The sequence below is a fragment of the Dicentrarchus labrax genome, unplaced genomic scaffold (assembly GCF_905237075.1).
Source record: "Dicentrarchus labrax unplaced genomic scaffold, dlabrax2021, whole genome shotgun sequence".
Classification (NCBI taxonomy): Eukaryota; Metazoa; Chordata; class Actinopteri; family Moronidae; genus Dicentrarchus; species Dicentrarchus labrax.
The window spans coordinates 10,260,428-10,276,805 of record NW_026136702.1 but is presented as its reverse complement, the minus strand read 5'-3'; the positions used below and the strand labels follow the sequence as shown (position 1 = coordinate 10,276,805).

At 40.2% G+C, this 16,378-nt stretch overlaps 1 protein-coding gene across 5 annotated transcripts in view; it reads right to left on the bottom strand.

The window, feature by feature from the left end:
- Positions 1 to 16,378, bottom strand: part of LOC127375554 (Kv channel-interacting protein 2-like) — a 93,216-nt gene that overhangs the window by 18,064 nt on the left and 58,774 nt on the right. Inside the window, exon 1 of one of the 5 annotated variants that reach the window (XM_051421543.1) lies at positions 12,479 to 12,606. The exons of 3 other annotated variants lie outside the window; for them this stretch is intronic. In XM_051421543.1, coding sequence (XP_051277503.1) covers positions 12,479 to 12,596 — 118 coding nt within the window. In that variant the 5' untranslated portion in view covers positions 12,597 to 12,606. Of the gene's footprint in view, positions 1 to 5,725; positions 6,307 to 12,478; positions 12,607 to 16,378 lie in introns of those variants that run through there. One more of the 5 variants, XM_051421552.1, reaches the window with a different exon arrangement.

Genomic DNA, 16,378 nt, shown 5'->3' with positions numbered 1-16,378 from the left:
ACAGCCAACTCTGAAGTCTTGGATACTGGGGCTTCTCAACAGAACAATGATCCTTTTGGATTACTTGTAAATGGATTAAAACCATAAAAAAAATCTGAGTGCTTTGCATGGCCATGTTTCTGATCCTACTACAGCTATGGAAGAACAGGAATGTCCACGTCAATTTCAAATTGCTGGAGCATCTTACACAGAAACCCTAGTATCACATTAACTGCTGGAACATTTACGGGTTAAGCTGCATATAGGGTCCCTATAAAGGTCTCCAGACACAAAGCTAAGCTGTGTTAATGCAAATCTTCCAAACTCTAATAAGTAAGAAAATGATATTTTCAAGGACAGGTCTGTGTTTGTGTGTGTGTGTGTGTGTGCGCGCGCAGGCGTGTGTGAATTCATTAGTTTATTCTCAATGTTATCATCTTTCTGCAGACATGTGTCAGAAGAGGAGCAGCACAGCGTCAACAACTTCTGGTCTTTTATCCACAGAGCACCTGCCATACAAATACAGGTCTCATACACTCACTCACACGACACACATACACACACACACACACACACACACACACACACAAAACTATAATCAAATCAAGGAAAGGAGAGCCAGATGAAAAAAGAAGACAGACAGCGACAGAAGAGGGGGGAGAGAGACAAATAGGGAAAGAGAGGGAAGCGGCGAGAGAAGGATGGCGGTGGATTGAGAGAGTTGTGTATTAAATATCCCCTGTCTGATCCTCCTGTGTCCCAGGCTCTCATCTTCTTGCTGGCTAGCCATCAGAGGGGCAGAGAGAGAAAGCGTTTCAGACAAGGACAACAAGGACAGTCTACTCCACACTCACTGCAGTTTTATTACTGTTTATAAAGTTTGCCACAACCAGGATACTTGTTGTCCAAACTGCTGACAAAGGCTATATTTGCCTGCCCTTGTTTCAACTTTACCCAACAGAGTAAAATCATGACTCCTTGGCTGGAAATTGTAAACCTTCAACAAATAAATGTTTCTAAAAATCATAAGCCTCTAATCATATTTTTCCTTTGTAGTATAGGTGACTATATTATCATGACAGCTGTAATATCCTGAGACCCTTCAGGAGGGTGTGAAGCAATGCAGCTCACTCTAAATGGGCTGCAAACACACACACACACACACACACACACACACACACACACACACACACACACACACACACACACACACACACACACACTGCATTCCCCATTAGTGTGCCTATCTATTGAAGGGCAATTACAGTGAGAGTGTGTGTGCATGTGACTGGACACAAATGGGTCCTCTGTTGACCGCTAAGCAATTTACCTGCACTTATCCCCCTCCCTCATACTGTCTCATTCCCTCTCTCAAAGCACACACACACACACACACACACACACACACACACACACACACACACACACACTGTGCTGATCATAGCAAAATATTCTCTTAAGCAGTAAAAACTATTTACTGAGCTATGTGTTAGAGCTTTAAAACTATAGTGTTCACAAAAGACACACACACAGACATCAGAAAACTAAATACACTGTATATTTGGTATTCAAGATACTTCTCGGCCTTATTATTGCCTGGTGCTACAGTAATCCATCATCATAATGTGCTGCTCTGGAAGATGATCTGAGTTTTTATTAGATATTATTATGATGTAATGCTAAATAGCATAGCATTCACAAACTGATTTGCAATTAGGGGAATCATTTTTGCCCAATTAATGCAATTGCTCATGAATGAATTCAAGCAGAGATACACAATGCTAACATCAGAATACTAACACCCTCACAATGATAATGCATGCTGATGTTTAGCATGTATAATGTTCACGGTCTTAGTTTAGCACTAAACACAGAGTTCACAACACCCTCCCTAATCTCTCTCCCCCTTTTCCTGTCTCACCTGAGCTCCACTAAAGGTGTAAAAGCCCCCCAAAAAAGTAGTACTAAACACAGAACAGAACAAGTACAACTGAGGCTGCTAGGAAGGCCATTGATTTTGCAGGTATTTGGTCATAAAACAAGTATTGGACAAATTAAAAATTTGACTTGATGATGACAGGGGAAAGACCAGGGGATCACCAACGTTATTACAATTCATCCTGAGGGGAACATGATTATTTTCTCTGCAGTCCATCAAATAGTTCAGACATTTTAGTAAAAAACAAAAATGCCAACCTCATGTTGGCGCTTTGGGAAAGGTGGATCACCAGACTCATTAGGGTTCACCCACGTTAGATGTTGAGATATTTCACTGAATACATTCAAATGTGACCTGCTGGTGACACTACAAGTCAGTGGTTTTATTCTACCTGATAGTTGTGTATATATATTATAGTCTCAACCAAAATGCTGGACGGCCGACAGACTGACATTGCCATTCATAGACTCACACCAAATGTCCAGTGAACTAATGTGAATCAAACAGAAGGTGCAAAGTAAAAAAAACATCACTGTGGGAAGTAAAGGATTAGATTCTGCAGGTTGGTTTGACAAACGGATCTTAACCCACTGCTGAATCAGGTATAAGTTGATATGAAGGCAAAGAGAGACATGACAGTATCAGAGGCCTTTCAGAAGTGATGAAGCAGCACTGGAACATGTCCCTGACATCCGGGACCTCATCAAGCCCAGTGCCAGTTCAGTTTATACTAAAATCAAAGGGTGAAAGAGAATGTGGTGCATATGTCACAATGCCATAACTTTCATGCAAGTGAGTGACCAGGAGTATCACAGCTCACTACAGCACATATAGTAAACTTGAAGTTCCTAATTAAAAACATGCATCCAGTGAGAGACAGCAAGGAGTAAATGTCAGCAGTAGGAAAAGGTGGGAGAATATAACCTGATGTATTTATTATTTGCAAACAATCAGAGAGAGATTTTGTATCTTTAAGTTATCTATCTAAGTTAAAGTCAGTGTTTAAATTACACCATGGCTTTGAGGTAGCCCAATTTTTTGGGGGTGGGGGATTAGTATTGTATATATGCGACGGCATATGGCTCTAAAAAGTCAGATATGTTAGCTATATTCAGCTCCCTATAAATGTCTTAAATGAGGCTTTCTGGGGAGCTCATAGCTCTTTCAGTTTCCCCATATTTCAAACCCTGGTAACAGTAAAAAAAAACAATCCAAGGAATGTTTTTTAGAAGAAGAAAAGTGGAAGAAACCACTGTGCTGTTAGAAACTCTTTTCTCAGGCACGTTGCCATCCAGCTCAGGCCAGAACATCCTACTGTACAACTCTTTAATTTCCACCTCATAAACTTCTAAAGAACACGCTCCAGCCATTAGCCATTAGCTTTAAATCTGTCAGAGCCTTGTAAACTTCCAGAGAAGAGTGCACCTCACTCATACCACGTGTCCTCTTCACACACATGCAGCTCTTTCTCTTTTCCTCCCTCTTTCACTTTCTCTGGAGGACACACAAGTATGTGCATGCCGTGTATGTGTTTGTGTGTGTGTGTGTGTGTGTGTGTGTGTGTGTGTGTGTGTGTGTGTGTGTGTGTGTGTGTGTGTGTGTGTGTGTGTGTGTGTGTGTGCGTTTAATTATCAGAAGGTCAGCAACACAGCTCATTAAAGTAATGGGAGTTTCACAGTCTCTTTATTTTACTTGTCTCGCTCTGGCTTACCAAAAAATTACTCAGTATGAGTCTGGCAAGCTGAGTCTAGCAAGTGGAAGAGGAGAGGGTAATTTCAACCACAATTAATATCTTATATGTTTTTTTTTTTCTCTTCCAAAGTAAAACAGAGACACACATTTCATTAGCCATTACAAACTTTTTCAGTTTTCAGCTATTTTTGTCATGCCAAAGTAAAGTAGCAAAGAGCACTATAAAAGTACACACACACAACACCAGTGACTAACTACTAGCCGCTGTCAAACCAACTAACGTCAGCAGATCAATATCCTTAGAGGGAAGTAAATGAAAGACACACTGCCACACAAGCAGCCAACACAAGACTCCACCATTATAGTAGAAAGGTCAAGCAGAATGAAAGAATCTATGTCGAATAGAGGAATGAAGCAAGGGATTAATACGGAGGGGGACAGATTACAAATGATGTGAGATTCAGTTTTGCACAGGAACACTTGGCTAAAATAAATCAACTGTCACATAATGGTATCACTGTTATATTGTAAATGTGCAGGATATGCGTTTCTTTCCACATGAACATAGCACACATACTCAAGGAGGCATGTGTATATCAAGTGTATATCACATGCCCTTATATGGAGTGTGCATTGGCTCCAAGCCTTCTAGTCAGCACATGATTCTGAAGATAGTCCAGATGGCAGAACAACTGTATTACTCAGGCTAAGTTCTTCCATTAAAGATAAAATTCATTAGCCTAAGTACTCACAGAGGAGTTGGCACACACACACATGCACTTATTACTTCTGCCATTTTCCATAAAGAATGGTCAAAATATGCTGTAATAGTGTAATGAGAGCATAAATGGTGTGTGTGTGTGTGTGTGTGTGTGTGTGTGTGTGTGTGTGTGTGTGTGTGTGTGTATGTTTGTTTTCGTGTGCATGCACGTGTATGCAGAGCGCTGTAGCACTGACTACAGGTTTCCAAGGGGAACTTTTTGAGATGACGAAGCTGTTGGCACACCTTGACAACTGGGTGCAGTCCAGCAGGTGCATCAGGGATGGAGATTGTCTCTTATAGTGCAGCATCCATAATAAGTAAATTCTTAAACAATACAGTGTTTGTAATTCAACTACATGTTTGCTTTCCCTGTCCAAACCCTGTCTGAGAGCCACTGTTGCCACATGCCCAAAGTGTACAGGACACTCTGGCAACTGAGCAAAAAACACATTGGAGATAGGAATCCCATCATTCCTGTTGTCACTAAGAGAGAAGAGATAAACGAGTGTGAACAAGGTAAAGTAGATTGGACCAGCTCCTGGGGTGAGCCAGAGCAGGACAAGGACCTTTTCAATCAACCCTTCATTCACAGGCAGGCGCCATTTGAAGTGTTGTACAAGTATCATTCAGTAAATGTTTAATTTTGTTAAATTATAATCAAACATGACTTGAATGGAGAGTATGGTTGTACTACTGATTTACCACAAATGAATGAGTCTCTTTTACATAGTATTGATGTGACAAAATTCATGAAGTGAAACACTTAAGAACTGAATCATGTTTGGTAAATCACACTGGGCCATCTCAACCACAAAACATGTTGACCTATGATCTGCAGCATAAGAGAATGAGCCATATTCTCTCACTTGATACGGCTCCATACACAGGCTATAGGCTAATGAGTGTACTGAGAGGCTGACATTCCCTCAGTGCCTCCACACAGCACTCAGACCCACTCTGTCCATAGTGTTATCGATTAAAGGGTAAAAGCACACACCCCAGGGGCAGAGGGAGACCTCTCATACAGCTAAAGTTACTCTGTATATGTGTGTGTGTGTGTGTGTGTGTGTGTGTGAGTGAGTGAGTGAGTGAGAGAGAGAGAGAGACAGAGAGAGAGAGAGAGAGAGAGAGAGAGAGAGAGAGAGAGAGAGAGAGAGACGGAAAGAGTGTTGCATGTCCCACTGTTGCACTGGTAAACCAAAACCCTCAGACAGAACTGGAGCCCATTCAGGACCAGAGGGAATGGGCACTGCAGATGAAAGTCCCAGCTCATGCACACACTCGAACACCCGCGCCACCTTTAAAATCTTTTTACTGTACCACAATTGTCCCGTTATTAGAAAATCCATTACCTTCCCCTCCAACAGGCTCGAACATCCCAAACTGTTCCAGGACTTTGATGAAGAGACCCATGACCACCAGCACAGCAATCATCTCCAAGCCATCCAGACTCAACATCTTGGGAGACCACTGTCTGTCATCGCCCAGCACTGCTCCACCGAGCCAGGTCGGGTCAGGGTCGGGCCGAGTCCGGCCACCAACACAAGCCCTGTGCAACTGCACCCAACCTGAGCAGTTTGTCCAACTTTAGCCCAGCTGAGCCGTCCTTCGCCTACTTCCTTACTTTTATCTACTTCGATCCAATCTAGTTATCTAACTTGAGAGTGATGATTTTAAAAAATCAGTCAACCTACTTAACCCCTGGTGGAGGCCATGCTGCTGCTGCTACAGCCTGCGACACAGAGCTCCAGACTGTCATAACACCTGTGGTAAAGTTTATGTTTTTCTTCCCTTTCCTCTCCTCTCTCTTTCTTCTTCCAGGCCTCTGTCGAGTGAACTTGGGATGTGCTGCGCCTGCTAGTCCTCTGGCAGTGGTTGTCAGGGAGCGAGTGTTGTGAGGGGAAAAGAGGGAGTGAGTGAGGGAGAGGCAGCAGATAAAGAGAGGGGGAGAGGATGAGTGGGAGATGGCATAGAAAATGAGAGAGAGGGAGAAAGCCTAACCGAGAGAGAGTGAGTGGGCCAGACATACACACAAACACACACACACACACACACACACACACACACACACACACACATAGCAAGACAGAGATTGTTTGGTGGGGGGGGGGAGTTGAGGTATGCCCTCCCTCTCCAGTGACATTACCTCCTTTGATTTGCCTAATGTGGTTTCCTTGGTAACTGGAGGACAGTGTTTAAAGCCAGATTTAACTAATGGAAAGAAAATATATTTATGTTCATCTGAACTGAAGTCCCACTGCAAACGTGTGTTCTCACTGTATGGAGATAATTGCGTCTGTGTTGCAGCCTGTACGCCTCCCAATATCGATGCAATGGCTCAATTAACTTTTTAATGTGTTGATATTATGACTTGAAGGGCAAAGGATATTTGTCTTTGTTGCTGAAAACCTAATATTTGGGAGACAAACATCAGTAATGATAACAAAATTAGGAGTTGAATGCAATAATTTGAGTTACATACAGTAACTATTGATGTTGGTGTTGTGTTTGAGAGACTGTCAACTGTGATTTAAAGGTTCAGTGTGTAAGATTTATGGATCTATTGGCAGAAACTGAATATAATTATATTCTAATTATAATACATAGTTAATATACATTGGTGTATAATCACCTGAAAATAGGAAGTGTTTTCATTACTGAGCCCTTCATGTCTAGGGGGCGGGCTACAGAGGGCGTTTCTCGACGACTGTAGGTTCTCCTACACATTTGAAGGAGAGAGTGAGTCGAGTGGTACAGGTTTGGAGAGGTGCCCACACTGAACAGAACAGCAGTTGGGAGTAATTTCCAGAATATTTGGAGAAACCGAAACCAAATGGAGACAGTTTAGGGTCTTGCCTGGCTGTTTGCTTGTTGGTGATGGGAGAAATTTAAACTGTTCAAAAAACATTTTTAGTATACTTTTAACCTTATCTTTATATTTGTTTAGAAACTAAATAGCTGTAGTTTGATTCATTCATACCCTTATCATTTATCAGAGAAATTTGCTTTGTTCTTCGACTAAATGCCTGCTATTGATAATGCATTTAACGGTTAAAAAGTAACTCATAGTCTAAGTAGTTTTTGAGAAGAATACTTTGTACTTTTACTTACTTTTATGTATTTTTTTAACACTAGTAGTTTTACTTGTAGTTAAGTAATAATTAAGTAGTACTTCTACTTAAGTCAAATTTTCAGTATTGTTCAAACACTGAATCTTACACACTAATCCTATAATTCATACAGTAAAATCAAGTTGTGTTGTTACAAACCAAACCCTGGCTCCACATAGGGCATTTCACAAGGCCAGTTGGCTGCAGTCTGCAACTACACCACTAAATGCCACGAAATCCTACACACTGGATAACAAAAAACAACACCTTGATGTAACAGTAAAATGGCTGATTACTTGGTCATCCCTGACTTCTTTTACAAATAGTTGAGAAGAGTTTTTTCTAAATAAGGGACTGTGTGAAAATTAACTGTGTTCACTATTGCCTTAAAAAAACTGCAACACCATTCTAATATCATAAAACAATATACCACTATAGAATAGTTAAGATACTGAACTTGCGCTAAATTGTTGGTTTACTTTATATGACACATTTACTTCACTGTAGGTTTGCTTTCTGTTCTGATGAAGAAGAAAGTGAATCATTAGGTCCTGTTAGCCAATGAAAAAAACATCTTGCTAGAGACAACATTCAATCACTAATTTACACTGTGTTTCTCAAAACTGACATATTGGTCCTATTAGCAGCTATTATTTTGATAAAAACATGTAAGCCTACTGTAAAACAGAGACCGTATTGTTTTCCTCTACATATAAATGACAAAATGCAACTATATGATATATTGTAGCCATGTAGAACTGATGTTGTGGGGCAGTTGGTCTGACCGGACCTGTAGTTCAGGGTGGAGGATGGTGATTAGTAAATAAGGGCTGGGCTTCCACACGAAGAGCTGGCACGCTGCATGTTGAGCAGCTATCATGCCAAAATGTGAGTGAATTCAATTTGACCTGTTCAACATGGACTTCGAGCAGAGTTACCAGTGGCAGACATTCTTTCGTTTGTTGTGTAAAGTTACTTTGTGTGTGTGATGTTGTGGCATTCTGGTCAGCCGTTGTGAGAGTTAAATAAATAATTGTGTTTATAGGAGAGCCAAAGAGATGTCAAAGAAGCATCTTGTCATAGTGTAGCAGTTGGTGTTGGTGGGGTTTTTTGTGTTTGTATGAGGGTCGTTGGTTTTGAATAGGTTTTCTAATAAAAATAAAATTGTTGTGAGTTGTTGTACAGGGTTAATTATGTTTTGTTTTGTTTGGGTTGCCGTTAGTGAGCCACTGCCTCGATGGTTTTTCTTTTTCTTTTCTGTTTTGTTTTGATCTTATGGCCCAGTTTACTTGTACTGCAACCCTATACTTTTAATTAATTGGCACGCATCTTTTTGATGTACCTATTTTATATATTTTTATATAATAAATCATGGGCAGGCTAAAATAAAATGGAATACTGCATACAAAAAAAGGCAAACTTCCCTTTAGCAATTAATTTTTGTACAGTCCCTTACTGAAAGTACAATTGCTACTTTTACAGAAATATGTTACAGAAGCATTTTTTCTAATGAATTACTTTTTATCCTTATATAAACATTTTATCCTTAGTTCTCACCAATAAAGCTAGTCAGCTGTTGTGAGTCAAGGAGCCTAAGGCTTTCAGCTCATACCTGGTTTATTCCACACTTTCTAATACAAATAATGACTGCTAATACCAGCAGAACCACATTCACCTTCACATTCAAGGAGGCACTGAGTTGGTAATTTCCTGTCAAACATCCTTAATATCGTCTGTCAGTCATAGGAGGTAGGGATACTTATGGCATCGACAAGAATCAGTGCAGGCTGCTACCATCACTGGCCACCATCCGATGTTCTGCCCCTCCCAGCACCACTCCCAGTGAGGGTATCACGTCGCCTTGTGCTTCAAAAATAACAGAAATGGAAAAAGGTGTGATGTTCCCTCTTTGCCTTATTCTCCTGCTGTGTATCCCTTTCTGCTTCTTTCTTTGGAGAGAGGAAAGGTTGAGAGAGGCAAGACAGCAGGGGTTTGACAAATGTGCTGTGTCTGCATCCACTTCTGCTGTTGTTTCTCTTCGTTGACATTCCTGCTCCAGCATTTTCATCTGGGCTATACAGCAGCTTGCCTCATTACGGAGACGTCTGTCACATAAACAGCATCAGCGAGGACCATGTGGGTCACCCTAATGTCTACTCACACACATACACACAAAGACGAGTACACGCAAATGCGCTTACACACAAGTCAGACAAGGTGACAGGAAACCTAATATTATGTGACGTCATTCTGCTCATATGGTGGGAAAGCAAACAAACACCACACAACAGCAGACCCATTTTTCCTCACTCTATGGCAGTAATGTATACTGGCTGTATTGAAGCTGAGCTCAGATTGCAGACATGGCAAATGAAAACAGAGAAATATTGAACCACACACACTCACAAAAGAAACAGAGAGAGAGAGAGTGGGGGGAGAAAAGAAATCTGAGCCTGACTTGTTGGTTAAAAATGATTTCTCTGCCCACTTATTTATTGAAGAGTTGTCATTTGAGGGGAGCAACAGAGAGGAGGCAGGAAAGAAGGAGCGAGGCAGGTTGTTGCATGAGACATGGTGGCAGTGAGGAGGGGAGAGTAATGAGAAGTAAGAAAAGACAGACAGAAACAGAACATGAAGGAACAAAGGAAGGACAAACTGAAGAGGCTGAGCGACTAAGGTCAGATCCCTCTGTGTAGCGATCTGCAAAGCACAGAGGGAAGAGGCATCTATTCTTTATTACCCTCTAGCATCTCTCCCCTCCTGGAGGATTTTTCACCTCATTCTGGCTGTCACGACAGAAAATTGGACCTGCAGATGTGTCCTCTACTCCTTCGCTTTTTTCCTCCAATACTTTCTCCTCTATTCTCATCAAATTTACACAAACAAGAAGCAATTATTTACACTTTCAGAGTCAAGGTGGACAATACTAATATGACTTTAATTTCACAAGAAAGGATAACTTCAAAGTTCAATTAAGTTGAAAATCTCAGTGCAACAGGTCTGTTTACCATCTGACTCGGAGCTCTCCCCCAGCAACTGAGAGAAAATAGCTTTCTGACAAATTCTGTGTGGAGACAACTAATGAGCAGACACAGTTATCACTTCAGCCTTTTTCCTTCTGCAGTGCCACAGGACATTATTTCCTAGAAATACCTAGACAATAGTGCTTTTCAATCTTCAGAGTGTGTAGTAAGATGCTGCTCTGACATATACAAAAAGTATATTTCGTCAATTTCTTTTTTCTAATTTATTTAGATAGTCTTTGAAAACTCAAATACCTTTATGAGCATCTTAACTGGACTTTGTTTGTGTTATTTTGTGCAATGTGTGACAGTTTTCTTAAAGGAAAAGAAAGAAAAAGAAGAGCAAAGGGAAGTAAGCTTATAATATAATGCATGTTCTGCATCATACCATAACCACTATATGGTTATACTATTTTGGGGTAAGGTGTGCAGCTTTTTTTAATCATGGGAGGGTCCAAACAAAATATTAATAGCAATGAGGAGAACATTGCATTTTCAAAAAGTAGTCTTTAGTCCTTCTCCCCAACTAAATAATTTTCACACAGTCCCTTAAATACACAATAAATGAGGTTGCCTTGCTGAAATATATCAAACTAATGAAGTCCTTCAAAAGCAACAAATCTTTCCACACACACACTCAAGCTCTGTCTTTTGTGTCTAATATGACCTATAAAAGAAGATCATCAGAGTCACTCGGCTCTAAATACAAAACACATGTTACCTAACTTCCTTTCTCTTTCCCCTCAGGCTCCTATTGATTTTTCCAAATTTCTTCTGCAGCTAAATATACTGTAAGAGATGCTTTGAGACGTGAGCACTGAAGGAAAGCTAGTCAATTGATAGGTGCTAAACTGTGGAGAGTGTTGTTCACATTTGTGCTGATGGGTTCATGGGTTTTGTGATAAACCAAAGTGAATGGCTTTATTGACTCATACCTCAGTATTTATGGAGGCTACTGTGTGTATATGTCAAACTTGAGGCCTCATGGGAATAAATAAGGGATCTGACAATTGAGCTTCATCAGATTGTCTCAGATAGAATGTGACTTGAAAAAGGAAAAAAATGGATTTATGAGAGATTTCAGGCCTGAAACGTTTTTATCTTTCACATAACAACACATTTTCCACAGTACATGACAGTTAAGCTGCTATGTCTGTGTCTTGCTACATCGATCCATGCATGTTACATTCTCTAAATCACTGAACGTGCTAATTGGAGAACATGACTATTGATCTCTGCTTCAGTAAGGCCTGACCATCCATGCTTCCGAGAGAGCAACTCACAAATAGACACTCACAAAATCACAGAGAGAGGAACTAAAAAAAATTGGTATGACTGCAGACCACGCTCACTCTCCAGCCATCACTCGTAGTAATGTCCCCTGGCGCAATATGGCCTCATGTGAGGTATCGAATGAACATACGGAATACGTTTGAAATCAATAACAAAGATAGATTTTTTGCCAAACATGTCACTTTTAGATCCTATGTCCCACACTGTGAGCTGAGCCACACAGACGATCAATACAGATAATACAACAAGATGGAAGAGACTGGAAAACTAAAGGAGGTGGAGTTTTTTTTAATCCTGGGTCAGCTAGACTGGGACATCTAGTGGGCACAAAGGGCAAAGATCAGACACTGTAGCATCAAATAAGAGACACATTATAATGATTTAAACCTGAATTAGGAGAAACAGTCCTACTTTCATTATGCATTCATTTACATTGTATGTGGCACTGGCATGTAGTTATTTTTTGGGTGTTAATGGTAAATGCACTAATTCTTTGGTTTGTCTCCTATAATTTATTTTTATACACTCCTGTCTTCTTGTTCCTTTCTTGACGTTTCTGTTAATGTGATATTGATTTTATGTTATTCTTTTGAACTAAAAGTGGCATATGCATTAAAACAATCACTTGTCAGTGAACCAGACAAGCACTTAAATCCTGCTTTGAGAAAGTACCACTTACCTTTCTTCTTAAACAGCCAGTAAGACAGTGGGAAAAATGACATGAGGATGAGAGCATATAAACCTCCAACGCCCCCCTCAGAGTCACTCGGGATGACCACAGAGTTAAAAACCGACATACTGAACACAGGTGAGGGATCACGATCACTGCTCAGCATGTGTGCTATGAGAACGCTAAATTCAGTGGCAGAGCCGGATCGCCCCTCCTGTGGGCGTAATCACACACATAATTGTCTGTGCCTGTCACTTAAATGCAGTTTAGAGGTACTTGTACTTCTCCATTTTATGCTAATTTACACTTCAACTTCTACTCTACACAACAATTCAGAGGGAAATATTGAAGTTCTTACTTACATTTATTTTATATTTTTATTTATGACTTATTTTGGAGATTAAATAATAAATACTGTATAATAAATACACTATTGATTGTTGAAATTCACAAACTTCCCAGCAGTATTAATAGAAAAAATAAGCCCTAACTTTACCCGCTGCAATATTAAATTAATGTATTAATAACTATAATACAATAATGATATTCATTATTCTGAAATGGGCTGTTCTGCATAATGAGTACTTATATTTAGTACTATACTACTATATTACTATATCCTAATACTACTATAGTTCTAGGCTTTTTAACTTTTATTTATTTACTACTTTACTACTTCTACTTGAGTAAAAGGTCTGAGCACTTCTTCCACCACTGATATACACCCATACACATTAACAAACACATGTCGTCATCCACCACCTGTTTTGATAAGGCGTGTGTTGTTTTTCCCTCATGATCTAGCTGCTATTGTAAAGGTTTACCAAAAAGCCACCCACTATCAATTGACTATTCAGCCGGCATGAATGAGGCCCTTTATATCATTTGTTTATGTATAGTCTGTGGACTGACAGTATGTCTTATAAACTAGAGTTGTTGCATTAGTTTCTGTTATGCCCCACGGCAAGACACAATACACGTGGAACAGCAACATGCGTAGGTCAGTACAGCATACAAACAACATGTGTGGTTACAGTAAATAGCAACACCACTGTTTAAAGATACAGGGATAATAATGTAGGAAATTTCCAATTTTTGACTTGGCAAGCGAGAGTCAAAAACAATGCAAGTACAAAATCACTCTTGTATGCTGGGTTCGAAATAAACAATATATTATTTATACCATGAATCGAATACAGAATGAGTGAACTTTGAATTTCACAGTGCCAGCGAGCAGGTGCTGGATGGCTAGAAACCTACTGGGAGAGAAGAAAGAGAATGGGAAAGAAGGTTGTGAGGGAAGAAAGACAGACCAACAGACTGTAAGAGAGGAAAGAGAATTACAAAATAATACAGGAGGTCTGAATTTGGTAAGGGTGCATTAGGAAAACTCAGGCTTCAGAAAGGAATTACAAAATAGAAATGCATCGAGAAAGTCACCTTTCTCATGAACACACAATGGGTCACTGGACGCAAGTAAAGCAAGTGCAACTTCAATCAACCTCCACTAGAGGTCAGTGTAGATTAAAGTATTTACATATATTTCAAAGTGTTTCAAACTCATGCACACACACACTCTGGCTTTTTCTTTCACATACACACACAGTTGTTTTCACACACTTAAATGTGCAGAGAATGTTCTGGTGACTTTGAAATGTTCTTTATATATCCACTAAACTGATAACATCATGCAGCAGTTTTGAGTTTGTGCCAAGTCTGTAACACCATCTCATCAGCATTAAGTCCTCAACCGAACCTTTAAGAGAGCAGTTTATAAAGCCTGGCATGCAGCCGTATACTCTGGTGGTTGGTAAAAGGAGGTATTAACTGAAGAGTCACAGGTTCAATTTGCATCACAGGTAGAAGACCTGTAAAAAAAGGTCTTGAGCAGTACACTGACCTGACATGGCTGACCTGTTCTAGCAGTGCAGCAAAATGTCTGACTTCACACTCTGAAATGCGTGGACGTACAATACAAAACAAACTCCTAGTAGCAGCATGTGCAACATCTTCTCGGAAACCAACCGCCAACTGAATTTATCATTGATCATTTTGACTGACTCATGCCAGTCCAGTTGAGGACAAATGCTGTTGCTAGGCTCATCTGTTTTTGTGTCTCAGTGGACAACAGGACAACAGGCTGATGACGTGCAGTTGCCGCTACGCTGATTCAGCAGCTAATCAAAAGGCACAAAATGATCCAACCTATACCAAAGGACAAATCTTCCTGTACTGCACACACAAAACCCTGCAAGGTCACAGAGGATGGAAAGCACACTATTGTTAAACAAGCATAAAAATGCATTTAAAGCACACAATCACACGCAAATGAGACAAACATCAGGAATCTATACTGACACATAAGGTGTTTGTTTAGTCAATATGTGCCACCAAATGTTTACATTAGGGAATAAGATACAAAGTACATAACTGTGAGCGGTACAGAAAGACTGGAGATGCTTTTAAAATGGCTAATTAATTTTTAATTATAAGGGGACTAAATGGGAGAGGAGAGGAGAGGGGCTGAGAGTAAGGGGAGGAGAGGAGACAGGAAAGGAGTGAAAGCAGTGATTGTCTCTGACAGCCAGGCAGAGTCAAATGCTCTATTGTGTTAAACCTGTCAACTGTCACCAAAGAGAGCGAGCGAGGGAGAAATAGACTGACATAGGGAGACCGAGAGAGAGAGAGGCTGTCGTCATGGACACGACACATAGCATCAATTCCCCCCAGGTTTGGGTGCACATGAAGCCGCGCACACACGTTCCCCATCTATTTTCACTCAGCTTCATGTAAAGGTAAAAACGACACAGACAGGCATTCCCCTTTCATCTATTATATTGTGGGTGGTGAGCGCATTGATCCAGCATGCATATAACATGGTATCACACATTCAAACACACAGACACACACACACACACTTTACCACACAGTTAAGTTTCTACACTGCTGTCTTTCCGATATTACCACACCTTGTGGACATGACAAACCTCATTATCATGGCTGTGCAGGCTATGGCTCCCATTAGTATTCTGCACATTAGGCAAACAAACACACATATACAAATACATGCACACATGCAGAGTGAGGTTATTTTATAGATGCCTCCCAGAGGATAATTGCTTGTAATCCTTCTCCTGCTTCTCTCCCATCTTTGAAGTAAATATACTGTACTACATTTGTCTGAAGAGATTTATATTTCTCAGTTGGATAAATCAATCCTTGCCCGCAGGAATACGACCGGTCACAATCAGGATCAGCGATGGTTTTCTAGTTTTCTCATTATGTATACCACTCACTATTGACCTCATTGTTTGTCCACTTATGTAACCCATCAGCTGTCCTTTACAGAGCTTGTCTCAAGCTAATAAAACTGTGAAAGTGTATGCTAGTGTCCTCAGGCTTAAAGAGCTGGTTCATCTAAACTACATTAAACATATTTTTAAAATATTTAACCATGCAGCAATGTGTCTGCCACCATCCCAGTAAACTGCAGGTGAATGGAATTTTTTTTGTGGTGCTCACTAAAAAAATGCTGCATGCTTTCTATAAACAATGTCTCCATTACTATGAAAAATCCACAGACCTGGTTGTAAAGCGTCATTGGAGCTACTTTCTGCTGAACAAATACTGTAGCTGTTGACATTGAGCTCTGTTGATTATCCACACTAAGGAGGACACTGATTCTGTGACATGTTGTTGAATTTTTTTAAGCATTTTTCAATGTCGTGAGCACTGCAAACACAATTACATTCACATCCATTGTATTTGTATGTGTGATTAAAGGCAGAAGGTCCAGAAACAGATATCACAAAACCTGGGCAAATAAAGCCAAAGTGGGGCTTAAAATCACTTGTTCATTTACTATTCCCTATATACAGTAACATATACTCAATAGTTTATAGTGAGCAG